The 13,852-nt window shown below is 47.9% G+C and overlaps 1 protein-coding gene across 1 annotated transcript in view; it reads right to left on the bottom strand.

Moving 5' to 3' along the window:
• Positions 1-13,852, bottom strand: part of SCP2 (sterol carrier protein 2) — a 97,607-nt gene that overhangs the window by 22,409 nt on the left and 61,346 nt on the right. The window contains exon 12 of the mRNA XM_068238983.1: positions 12,554-12,710. Within this exon, the coding sequence (XP_068095084.1) occupies positions 12,554-12,710 (157 nt within the window). The remainder of the gene's footprint in view (positions 1-12,553; positions 12,711-13,852) is intronic.

Below are 13,852 nucleotides of genomic sequence, written 5' to 3'. Positions count from 1 at the left end.
ACCAAAACTAGCCGGGTGGAGCACCCAGCTAAAAGACCCTGGGGAGAATGCAGAAGCCCCTTAGCAGTCTGTTAGGTCCCATGGCGCGCTTCCGCTCTGAGCCACGCCTCCGCTCTACCCTCAGTAAGATTGCGGCTAGATTGGGATCTTCTGTGCACAAGTGCCGCTAGCCTCTCGTAATTGTGCTCCCGTCGCCCTCCTGATGACGGGAGCACAATCATGAGAGGCGTGCGGCGCGCGTGCACAGAAGATCCTAATCTGGCCGCGATCTTATTGAGGGTAGAGTGGAGGTGCGGCTTAGAGCGGAACTGCGCCATGGGACCTAACAGACTTCTAGGGGCTGGAAGAAGCCCCATTTGAGAAAAACTTTTCTTTTTTTAATTGCGAATGCATCCTTTAACCTTACACACCTGTGACCAATGTCGCCCGTCGGGTATTGGGACAACGCTGGGCCAACAATGTGGAGATGCAAAGTTAGCTGTACAGGGGGGGGGGGGGGGTGGAGTGGCATCACCAAGGAACTGGCCGTCACTTGGCCAAGTTGATCCGCTTGGCAGAGCGGCGACCGGGGGCCGCTGTACACAGGTTGGATTATTGTGTGTACAGTTTTTGAGGCTAAAGTTATGAGTAGTTAGGAGGATTAAAGGACAACTGAAGTGACAGGGTGGCTACCATATTTATTTCCTTCTAAAGAAACCCCGTTGATCTATTTGGCTGCAGTAGTGTGTATATCTCACCAGAAACAAGCATGCAGCTAATCTTGTCAGATCTGACAATAATGTCAGAAACACCTGATCTGCTGCATGCTTGTTCAGGGTCTATGGCTCAAAGTATTAGAGGCAGAGGATCAGCAGGTTAGCCAGGCAACTGATATTGCTTAAAAGGAAATAAATATGGCAGCCTCCATATCCCTCTCACTACAGTTGTCTTACACCATTTATTCACAGCAAGCGTCATAAAAAACAACCAATCCTGGTCACTAAATCAATGTTTTTGTGAAATAAAATGTCCAATTTGGCAAAAATATTGTATGGTGTATGGCCAGCAAAGTTGTCAGGGGGTAGAGGGAGGTTAGGCTTAAAGGGAACCTGAAGCGAGAGGGATATGGAGGCTACCATATTTATTTCCTTTTAAGCAATACCAGTTGCTCTGGATATCCTACTGATCCTTTGCTACTAATTCTTTTAGCCATAGCCCCTGAACAAGCATGCAGCAGATCAGGTGGTACTGACATTATTGTCAGATCTAATAAGATTACCTACATGCTTGTTTCTAGTGCGATTCAGATACTACTGCAGCCAAATAGACCAGAAGGGCTGCCAGGCAACTGGTATCAGAATCAGAATCATTTATTTCGCCAAGCATGAGCAACCATGCCCGGAATTATTTTTGGCACATACATATAGCTCAGGAAGAAAACAGAGAAGAGTGCATAGCAGCAGGGATAGATTACATTACATTTGCATCCAATTTGCGTCAGAAAAATTACATACATCACAGTTCATTTGTGGCCTTGAGCTGACCAGAAAAATTACATACATCACAGTTCATTTGTGGCCTTGGGCTGACCAGCGGTTAGCCTTGTTGGCCTTGTGAGGTTGTTGCTTCAGTTGACCGAACGGGAGTGTCGCAGCCCGCCCCCCGCTTGTTGGTCTTGCACAGATGGGAGTATGTGGAGTGAGTTCAAGTGGGTGACAGCCGATGGGAAGAAGGAGTTCCTATGTCTCGCAGTCTTTGTGGGGATGGCCCGAAGTCTTCGGCCCAGGGGGAGCACACTGAAGTAACAGTGGCCTGGGTGCGAGGGATCACTGGCAATCCTCAATGCCCTGGATTTCAGTCTCTTGTTGTGCAGTAGTTCAAGTGAGTGGAGGGGGCACCCGATGATCCTCTCCGCCGACCTGATGACCCTCTGTAGTTTGAGCTTGTCACTGGCGGTGGCGCCAGCATACCAGACCAGGATGGAAGAGCAGAGGATTGACTCGATGGTGGCGGAGTAGAAGCTGGTCAGAATCTCTCGGGTCATGCCAACCTTCCTCAGCTGCCGTAGGAAATAAAGTCTCTGCTGGGCTTTCCGTTGGATGACAGTGATATTGGACTTCCAACTGAGGTCGTTGGAGATAGTAGTGCCCAGAAGGCGGGCGCAGGGCACTCTGGCCACCTCGGTGCCATCAATATAGATTGGAGGTGGGGAGGGAGCAGACCTCCTGAAGTCAATGATTAGCTCGACGGTCTTTGCTGTGTTCAGCACCAGTCTGTTATCCTTGCACCAGTTGCAAATTCTCTCCACCTGCTGACAGTACTCCTGGATGTTATCCTTAGTGACAAGGCCGACAATGGTAGTGCCATCTGCAAACTTGATGACCTTGACTGAGTCTGCCTCCGATCTGCAATTGTTTGTGTAGAGGGAGAGCAGTAGCGGAGACAGCACGCAGCCTTGAGGAGCCCCTGTGTTCGTTGTCACTACTTGGGAGCGGATGTTGCTCAGCCTGACCACTTGGGACCTGTTGGTGAGAAAGTCCGTGATCCACAGGCGTAGACTAGAGTGAACACCAAGTGCAGCTAGGTCTTCTTGAAGTATGCGTGGGCAGATGGTATTGAAAGCCGAGCTAAAGTCTAGGAGAAGGATTCTGACATAAGTGTTTGGCCTGTCGAGGTGGTCATTGATGAGCTCCATGCAGATATTGATTGCGTCATCGGTAGACCTGTTTGCTCTGTAGGCGAACTGGAAGGGGTCGAGTAGGGGCGAGGTGGAGAGCTTGAGGTAGGCTAGGACCACCCGCTCCAGGGTTTTCATAATGACAGACGTCAGGGCCACAGGCCTGAAATTTTTGAGGTCCGCGACCCCCTGCTTTTTTGGAACAGGTACGATGGTTGACAACTTGAAGCAGGTGGGAACCTTGCTTTCCTGCAGTGACTTGGTGAAGATGTCGCAGAGGGTAGGAGCAAGTTGTTGGGCACAGGTTTTCAGGCAGGCTGGAGATACGCCGTCGGGGCCGGAGGCTTTCCTGGCGTTTAGCGTTGATAGGAGTCACAGGACGTCGGCCTCGCTCACTGCCAACTGGTTCGGGATGTTGCTCACAGGGCCTAGAGCGGGGGTGGTCGGTACCAGACGCCCTTCCCGTGCCTGGTTCTCAAACCTGCAGTAGAAACTGCTAAGTTCTTCTGCGAGTTTTAGGCTGGGTGCTGCATGTTTAGGTTGGGGCTTGTAATTAGTGACAGCCTTCAGCCCCTTCCAAACAGCCCTAGAGTCCATAGATCGCAGGTGTTGTTCCACTTTTTCGGCGTACTCCTTTTTGGCTGCCCTCAGCTCCCGGTTGAGGTCATTTCTCGCTCTCCTGTAGTCCTCCTGGTTGCCGGACTTGTGTGCAGCTTCCTTGCTTTTCCGCAGTCGGCGAAGCTTGTTAGTGAACCATGGCTTGTTGTTCGGGTACACCTTGAACGATTTTGTTGGTACGCAAGAGTCCTCGCAGAAACTGATGTATGAAGCGACGTTATCTGCCCATTCATCCAGGTCTGGCGTTTCTAGGGACTTCCAGTCCGTGCAATCAAAGCAGGCTTGCAGTTTTAGCTTGGCCTCGTCGGACCACACTTTGACGGACTTGATTGTCGGATTAGCTGATTCCAGTCGCCTCTTGTAGGTGGGAATAAGGTGGACGAGGCAGTGGTCCGAGGAGCAGAGAGCCGCCCATGGGACCGCCTTGTAAGCAGCCTTCAGGGCTGTGTAACAGTGGTCAAGAGTGTTCTGGCCTCTGGTAGGGCAGGCTACCTGTTGGTTATAGCGTGGCATCTCCTGTCGGAGGTTAGCCCTGTTGAAGTCCCCAGCGATGATGAACAGAGAGTCCGGGAGGGATGTCTCCCACTGCGAGATGGTCTCATTAAGGGCTAGCAGAGCAGATTTGACATCGGCATCCGGAGGGATGTATACTCCGGCAAGGACATACGAGGAGAACTCGCGCGGCGAGTATGGCGGCCTACAGTTAATTATTAGGAGTTCCAGGTCTGGGGAGCATTTCTTGTCAAGAACTGACGGGGGGGGGGGGGGCACCATGAGGAGCTGATGTAGAAGCAGATGCCTCCCCCTCTTTTCTTCCCGGAAAGGACAGGGTCTCGGTCTGCTCGAATGAGGTTGTAGTCCGGGAGAAGGAGGGCGCTCTCGGGGATGTCCTCATGTAGCCATGTTTCTGTGAAGCAGAAGGCTGGAGTGTTTCTGCTGAGGTCCTTCCTGTCGCAGAGTAGGTGCAGTTCATCCAGTTTGTTGGGAAGGGATTGGACATTGCCTAGGAGGACTGAGGGGATGGCTGAACGAATTCCCTTCTTTCTCAGCCTCACGCAGGCCCCTGCACGGCATCCTCTCCGCCGCCGGCCTGCTTGTGGTCTCAGAGCGGGATCTAGGACTTGCCGGATGTGGTCCCAGACCTGGTTGGATAGGAGCATGGCTTCAGGGGGCGAGGGGCCACGTGGCATCCAGTCTAGGAGCTGCTCCCTGGTGAAGGTCGTGCGTGTGGCGGGGGGCGACGTGGGCGGGCCACGACCGCAGGCGTGAGGAGTGGACGGATGCCAGCGTGGAGTGATGGAGCATGGCATACTGGAGCTACAGGCTTGTTTCCCTGAGTGTATGCAGGTCGGTCAGACAGGAGGCAAGAGGCAGATTAGTGGAGCACATGTTGCGTACATAGTTCAGTCCCAGGCAGGCAGCCCTAAGCACCAGGCAAGCAGCCTCAAAAGCCCAGGCAAGCAGCCCAAAACAAGCAGTCCGAAGTGCGCAGCCAGGCAGCAGGTAGTGAGAAACAGACAGATTATGCACAGCCAGGTAGGACAGAAAGGGAATCTGCCAGCAGTGGGGGCATCAGACAGACAGTTCGATGGGGCCTTACCCAGGCTTATTGTTTAACCATTTAAGCCTTCTGGACATAGAAGGTACATCCAGTAGGCCATGTGCGCTCCTGCGGCCAATCGCGCCTGCACACACGTGCTCCCGGACGAGGATCGTTAGCCCAGGAATCAATCAATCGGGACATAGTGCCCAATGATTGATTCCTCTTCCCTGCCTCTTGCGTCCCCCTACGTCTTCTAAGTGTACATGTTACGTTTAGAGTGACGTCATGTAAACAAACTCATGGCTGCCATCTTGTGGCCAAAAAGTAAAACAACACCTACATGTAAAAAAATAAATACGAATAAACATATATTTACATTAAAAAATTACCCAAATAAAATGTTTAATAAAAAATAAATAAATAAAAAAAGTAGATATTTACCTAAGGGTCTAAACTTTTTAAATATCAATTTAAAGATGAAATATTTCTATATATTTTTTTTTTATTATAAAGCTTGTAAATAGTGATGGATGCAAAGCAGAAAAAATGCACTTTTATTTCCAAATAAAATATTGTCGCCATACATTGTGATAGGGACATAATTTAAACGGTGTAATACCCGGGACTATTAGGCAAATGCAATACGTGAGTTTTAATTATGGAGGCATGTATTATTTTCAAACTATAATGGCCGAAAACTGAGAAATAATGATTTTTTTTTTCCTTTTTTTCTTATTCTTCCTGTTAAAATGCATTTACAGTAAAGTGGCGCTTAGCAAAATGTACCACCCAAAGAAAGCCTAATTAGTGGCGGAAAAAACAAGATATAGATCAGTTTATTGTGATAAGTTATAGGCTAATGAATGGGAGGTGATAATTGCTCGGATGCATAAAGTGAAAACGACTGAAGGCTGAAGTGATTAACAGGAAATAAATATGACAGCCTCCCTATATTTCTTGCTGTTTTCAATAAGCTGAAACACGTACAATAAGTACAATAGGCAGAGGGTTAATGACTGTCTGGGGAGCTCTTGTGAGAGCCACAGATGAAAGTGTAAATCACAGGAACACGCGCTCCAGCACAGCTAACATGCAGGATGTGACAGAGTATTTGTTCAGAATGAAAACAACAGGCAGAGAAATCAAAATTTGGCAACACTGACATCTAGGTCAATGGCGTTCATATCATGCTGACAAGGATCACATGACTGATGTGGGGGAAACTCTCATACAGGCATCACTTCCCTTTATATGACTGATGTGGACCGATGTGACATGACTTGTGGGATTGGAGCCTGAGACAAAAGTTTGAATCCTGGCTCAAGCCAGTACGTACAACAGTAAGGAGTCTTTGGCCAAGGCTCTCTAATGATCCTGGTTGCCCGTGGAGCGCCCCCTAGTGGCTGCAGCCCTGAAGTGCTTAGAGTCCACCAGGAGAAAGGCACGATATAAGGCCCAGTGCACACCAAAAACCTCTTGCAGATCCGCAAACCGCTAGAGGTTTTTGAAGCACATTTTCAGAGAGATTCTAGGCATGTTTAGGCCCCATTCACACTACAGCGCTTTTCAGTTGATTTCAGCATCGCTGGAAATCGCTAGCGTTTTGAAAAGCGCTTGGTCAATGTTAAGTATATGTGGCTGTTCTCACTTAAGTGTTTTGTGTTTTTTAGCGAGTAGCTGAACCGCAAACTCGTAGCTTGCACCATTTCTGAGCGATTTTGATCGATTAGCGCTTCAATGTTAAAGATAGGAGCGCTTCAAAATCCCGCAAAAGCTCTTGACTGTTCACAAAAATCAGCGTTTTTCCAGCGCTTTTACTCAGTAAATATAGCAGATTAGCCACAAGACAGAGCAGATTACCCATAAAACACACCTCTGTTTCCTGGCTAGCAGCCAACTCCTGGCTAGCAGGCATCTCCTGGAAAACGCTGAAAAACGCTATCCCATACAGTGAAAAAACGCTCAAAATACTATTGAGAAAAACGCTTCAGCGTTTGCTTTTGCGTTTAGCAATTTGTAGTGTGAACATGGCCTCAGAGAGGTTTTCTAAACATGCCTAGCGTTTTTGGAGCGTTTTTGTGTAGCAGATTTCATACATTGTTCCAGTAAGGGCTCGTTTCCACTAGTGCACTGAGCGGGTGGGCGAGATCACAGGCGAATCCCATTAGCCGTGCCATGCCCAGCTATGGGATTTGCAGCCTCCGCTGCAAATTCTGCGGGGGGTTCCAGGCGAATCGCTACAGCAAGCGATTCCGCCGGCGGCGCCATTCTCCCCTATGGCAGAGTTTCCCCGTGCGATTCATGTGCGGGGAAACTCTGCGGAATCGCGGCGGTTTCCACTCTACTGGAAACGGGCCCTAAAGCTGTTACTGGAAAGCTTCTGTAACAAAAACGCCTGGAAAACCGCTCTGATGTAGCGGTTTTCAGAGCGGTTTTCCACTTTCCTATACTTAACATTGAGGCAGAAACACCTCAGAAGTCTATAAAATGCTGCAGCCCCCGAGTGTGCGTTTGGGAAAAAAAAAAAAATCGAGCCGCTCTGGTGTGCACCATCCCATTGAAATACATTAGCCAAGCGGTTTTCTATCAAAAAGCATTTTTAAAAACGCTCTGGTGTGCACCAGCCCATATACCCTACTACCAGACAAGTTCCATTACAGGAGATTGTTTGTAAAGTGAATCTGTGTGTAAGTTAAGTCCTGTGTTATACATGGTGAAACGTGGATAAAGGATTTACTTTCAGGCAACTCTGGATTTAGTTTTTTGGTCGTTTTCAATGTGCTTTTAAAGGGTTTTAAACTATTTACTGAATACAATAAAGTAATAAAAAAAAACAGCATTGTATAATTTGTACATGACTACAACTATGTTTGCATCTCTGCAATGTAACTTGAGTCGTCTGTAAGTAGGGGAGTGTCTGTTTATGCTAATGCCATGTGCAGAGCAATGCTGAGTGTAGCATGTGACATCCTGTACAGGCTAATATGTATATAACAGGATTGCATAATGTACAGATAGTGGTTTATGATTTGTGCAGGTGCATGATCAATGTTATATGTGACTTGTGGGTCTGCATAATATACAGATACTAGTTATGTGCATTGAGTGCATCATATACAGACTGGTATATGGATGTATGGTGGGAGTGCATTATATTATTATCATTATGTATTTGTATAGCGCCGACGCCTGCAGCAGCGCTGTACAGAGTATATGGTCTTGTCACATAACTGTCCCTCAGAGGAGCTCACAATCCCTGCCATAGAAATAGGTCTATTGCCTAGTAGTACACACCATACAATTTTCTGTTAGATTCTCGGTTATGCTGGGAATACACGGCTTGATTTTGAGCCATTAAGATGGCTCGATAGATAATTTCCGACATGTCCGATCTCCCGCCTGATCATTTCGCCGATTTCGGATTGAAGTGAATTGAAAAAGATAAGAAAAACAAGCGGAAGACAAGAGAATTGACAGAGGAATCGAGCGGCGAGCGGGAGAATCGAGTGGCAAAATCGAGCAGTGTATGCCCAGCATAATGCTGGGAACACACGGTACGATTTTCCGTGCGAGAGATGGATCCGATTGATAAAATTCCTCATGTCCGATATTACTCCCGATCGGTTCTGCGCTTAATTTCTCATAGAAGTGCATGGAAAAAGAAAAACGAGCGCAGAATCAAGCAGGGCTGTAGAGTCGGAGTCGGGGCAATTTTGGGCACCCGGAGTCGGAGTCGTGGTTTCATAAACTGAGGAGTCGGAAGATTTTTGTACAAAATCCACAGCCCTGGTAAGTATTAGACTAAGGAGTCGGAGTCGAAGCAATTTTGGGCACCCGGAGTCGGAGTCGTGGTTTCATAAATTGAGGAGTCGGAAGATTTTGTACCGACTCCACAGCCCTGGAATCGAGCGGAAAAAACGATCGGGTCGGAAAATTGCACGGAAATTCGTACCGTGTGTACCCAGCATTAGATTATTTTCTGTAGAGAATGGTCATTATCTCTGGTGCATTGTCTTCTAGTTATCTCCTGCTGAGTAGAACAATGCCTAAAGGCCCATACACACGTCGGATTTTTGCAAACGACCGGTCGTTTGGACATCAAATCTGGCGTGTCTATGGTCGGTCATTCACCTGATAAGACTGGTTTTGACGGATCCACTTGGCAGATCGTTCAAATCCAGTCTTATTAGGTAAACGACCAACCGTACACACGCCCGATTTGACGTCCAAACGACCGGTCATTTGCAAAAATCCGATGTATGGGCCTTAATTGCTCGGCAGATAGATGGTTAGATAGATAATTTCCAACATGTTGGAAATTATCTGACAGGTAAATCTTATACTGGGAATACACGGCTCGAGTCTGAGTAATTTAGATGGCTCGATAGATAATTTCCCACATGCCCGATCATTTCGCTGCTCGATTCTGCATGGAGGACAATGGGAAAAGATCAGAAAAACGAGAGGAAGATAAGAGAATAGACTGAAGATTCGAGTGCCAGAAACGACCAGTGTATTCCCAGCATAACAGAAAATCGAACAGAAAAATTGTATGGTGTGTACCTAGCATAAGTATGTATGGTGTAGTGCATGTATCGTAGTCTAGGGCCAATTTAGGGGAAAGCCAATGAACTTATCTGTAGGTTTTTGGGATGTGGGAAGAAACCAGAGTGCCCGGAGGAAACCCACACAGACACAAGGATAACATATAAACGCTGTACAGATAGTGCCTGGAGGAGACCCACGCAGATATGGGGATAACATACAAACCCTGTGGTAGTCCCAGACTTACAAATGCCCAAAAATGGAACAAGTCTAAATTTTATTTATTTATTTATTTTTTTTAGAAAGACAATAATAGATTTTGAGAACTAAGAACGTTTAAATTTTTTTTTTTTTTAACTCAGTAAAATGGCATTTTGCTGTGGCCCCCTTTACTACATAGCAGGTTCAGAGTACTGCATATGCATTTTATTAATTGTAAAGTAAACTGGGACCCTCTGGAAGTTTGAGTGGATTACATGAAATTAATTCAATATCATATTACATATGAATGATAATGGCCACATTTTTACGTGAAATGTTGCGCAAATGAAATTAGCACATCATGATCATTACTAGGACAGGAGGTACCGGGCGGGGGGGCGGGCGCAGAGGTGGTACAGAGGAACACAGTGGAGGCAGAGTTGGCACAGATGTGGGTTGCTGAGGGAACATGGGGACAGAAGTAACTGGGGTGGGGGGAGGGCGCGCAGAGGTGGTACAGAGGGGCACACTGGAGGCAGCAAGGCACAGGGGGAAGAGGGGGAACAGAGGTGATACAGTGGGGGGTCACTGAAGGCTCAGAGGAGGAACAGGGGACAGTGATGGCACAGAGGGGGACAATGAAGGCAGGAGGGGAACAGAGGTGATACAGAGGGGTACACTGGAGGTACAGGGGGCAGTGATGGCACAGAGGGGGACAATGAAGGCAGGAGGGGAACAGAGGTGATACAGAGGGGTACACTGGAGGTACAGGGGGCAGTGATGGCACAGAGGGGGACAATGAAGGCAGGAGGGGAACAGAGGTGACACAGGGGTACACTGGGGGTACAGGGGGCAGTGATGGCACAGAGGGGGGCAGTGAAGGCAGGAGGGGAACAGAGGTGATACAGAGGGGGTCACTGGGGGTACAGGGGGCAGTGATGGCACAAAGGGGGGCAATGAAGGCAGGAGGGGAACAGAGGTGATAGAGGGGTACAATGGGGGTACAGGGGGCAGTGAAGGCACAGAGGGGGCAATGAAGGCAGGAGGGGAACAGAGGTGACATGGGGGTACACTGGAGGTACAGGGGACAGTGATGGCACAGAGGGGGGTAATAAAGACAAAACAAGACAAGACAAATAACATTTATATCGCACTTTTCTCCCGGCGGACTCAAAGCGCCAGAGCTGCAGCCACTAGGACGCGCTCTATAGGCAGTAGCCGTGTTAGGGAGACTTGCCTAAGGTCTCCTACTGAATAGGTGCTGGCTTACTGAACAGGCAGAGCCGAGATTCGAACCCTGGTCTCCTGTGTCAGAGGCAGAGCCCTTAACCATTACACCATCCAGTCAATGAAGGCAGGAGGGGAACAGAGATGATACAGAGGGGTACACTGGAGGTACAGGGGACAGTGATGGCACAGAGGGGGGCAATGAGGGCAGGAGGGGAACAGAGGTGATACAGAGGGGTACACTGGAGGCACAGGGGGCAGTGATGGCACAGAGGGGGACAGTGAAATAGGAGAGGAACAAAGGTGATACAGAGGGGTACACGGGGCAGTGATGGCACAGAGGGGGCAATGGAGGCAGGAGGGGAACAGAGGTGATACAGAGGGGGTCATTGGACGCGCAGGGGGCATAGAGGAGGTACAGGGGACAGAGATGGCACAGTGTTCCAACATCAGAACAGATTCAGGTTAAGAACGTACCTACACTCCCCATCTCGTTTGTTAATCAGGGCAACCTGTATATATGGTGGGAGTGCATTATATACAGGCTGGTGTATATATGGTGGGAGTGCATTATATACAGGCTGGTGTATATATGGTGGGAGTGCATTATATACAGGCTGGTGTGTGTATATATGGTGGGAGTGCATTATATACAGGCTGGCGTGTGTATATATGGTGGGAGTGCATTATATACAGGCTGGTGTATATATGGTGGGAGTGCATTATATACAGGCTGGTGTATATATGGTGGGAGTGCATTATATACAGGCTGGCGTGTGTATATATGGTGGGAGTGCATTATATACAGGCTGGCGTGTGTATATATGGTGGGAGTGCATTATATACAGGCTGGCGTGTGTATATATGGTGGGAGTGCATTATATACAGGCTGGCGTGTGTATATATGGTGGGAGTGCATTATATACAGGCTGGCGTGTGTATATATGGTGGGAGTGCATTATATACAGGCTGGCGTGTGTATATATGGCGGGAGTGCATTATATACAGGCTGGTGTGTGTATATATGGTGGGAGTGCATTATATACAGGCTGGTGTGTGTATATATGGTGGGAGTGCATTATATTATATACAGGCTGGTGTGTATATATGGTGGGAGTGCATTATATTATATACAGTCTGGTGTGTATATATGGTGGGAGTGCATTATATTATATACAGGCTGGTGTGTATATATGGTGGGAGTGCATTATATTATATACAGGCTGGTGTATATATGGTGGGAGTGCATTATATTATATACAGGCTGGTGTGTATATATGGTGGGAGTGCATTATATACAGGCTGGTGTGTATATATGGTGGGAGTGCATTATATACAGGCTGGTGTGTATATATGGTGGGAGTGCATTATATACAGGCTGGTGTGTATATATGGTGGAAGTGCATTATATACAGGCTGGTGTATATATGGTGGGAGTGCATTATATACAGGCTGGTGTGTGTATATATGGTGGGAGTGCATTATATACAGGCTGGTGTATATATGGTGGAAGTGCATTATATACAGGGCAGGCTATGATGCTAAATACACAATAGGGCAGCTGACACACTCTCCTCCTCTCCCAGAAGTGTCAGTAACCTCTCACACAATACACAGACATGTATAATAGATGACATTGTAGCGCGCCTTCTAGATGCACAGAGGTGAGATCATGAAAAGCGACACAGTGTAACAATAGGTTAGACAGATGGCTGATCACCCCTGAGCAGGTCAGAGTGCAGCATGCAGGCAGAGGAGCTCACCTGGGCTCGCTGTCCTGGAATCCCATCCTGTACAGAGTGACCACCACGGCTCCTCCTAGTCCAATGTTGTGCTGCAGGGCGAGCTTGGCTCCGGGAACCTGTCTCTTTCCAGCCAGACCTCTCAGCTGCCAGCACAGCTCTGCACACTGAGCCAGGCCTACAAGACAGAGGAGAGAAGAGAGATCAGCTTCCGCCTCCTCACTGCACCCTACCAGGCCACAATGTGCAACTGCAGCCAGGCTTAACCCCTCACTCACTGAAGCAATGTAATATAACTCCTTGATAACCTTCTACTGAATGCAACTGATCTGATGTAACTGATCTATGCATTCAAAGCTCTGCAAAACCCAAAGCACAAATGTCAGGGTGAGTGCTCAGCCCTGCATCTGCCACCCTGCAAATAATGATTATTATTATTTAGTATTTATATAGCACTGACATCTTCTGCAGCGCTCTGCAGAGTATATAGTCATGTCACTTAAAAAGAGACAGAAGCAAATTAATTTTGCCCTTTTTACCTTATAATTTGCTTCAGTACTCTCAGCACAAGTAACCTGTCGCATCCCCGCCGCAAAACGAACGCTAGACCCCCCCAAATCCCCGGGGGGCAATCTGGCCGGCATTTCCTGAAAGAGGCAGAGCTTTCAGCTCCAGCTCTGCCTCTCCTGATGTCAATCGCGGCGGATAGCCACCTCTCCCACTCTTCCTTCACAGAGAGGGGCGGGGAGAGGCGGAGATCCACTCGTCAATTGACATCAGGGGAGGCAGAGCTGCGACTGAAAGCTCTGCCTCTTGGCGCAGCAAAATCCATCACCAAGATGGTCGTGGATGTTTGCCCAGCGATTTGGGGGGTCTAAATCCCTCGTTTTGCGGCAGGGATGCGGCGGTTTACTTGTGCTGAGAGTACTGAAGTGAATACTAAGACAAAAAGGCAAAATTTATTCGCTTCAGTGTCTCTTTAACTGTCTCTTAGAGGAGCTCACAATCTAATCCCTATCATAGGCATATGTCAATGGCCTGAAACACACCAGAGGAGTTTTTCTGAGCGTTTTGAGTTTTTAAATCTGCTGCTAATGTTATGCTATGTGTCAATGTTATGTTATGCAATGAGGTTTTGTAAAAGACCCCATAGCATTACATTGGGAAGAGCTTTTGAAACCTCTAAAAGCTCTTCCCAATGTAATGCTATGGGGTTTTTTTTTACAAAACCTCATTGCTCCAGTGTGCACAGACACATAGGATAACATTAGCAGCAGATTTAAAACCTCAAAACGCTCAGAAAAACTCCTCTGGTGTGTT

The sequence above is a fragment of the Hyperolius riggenbachi genome, chromosome 6 (genome assembly GCF_040937935.1).
Source record: "Hyperolius riggenbachi isolate aHypRig1 chromosome 6, aHypRig1.pri, whole genome shotgun sequence".
Classification (NCBI taxonomy): Eukaryota; Metazoa; Chordata; class Amphibia; order Anura; family Hyperoliidae; genus Hyperolius; species Hyperolius riggenbachi.
The sequence above is the reverse complement of the archived record's forward strand: the minus strand, read 5'-3'. Positions and strand labels throughout refer to the sequence as shown.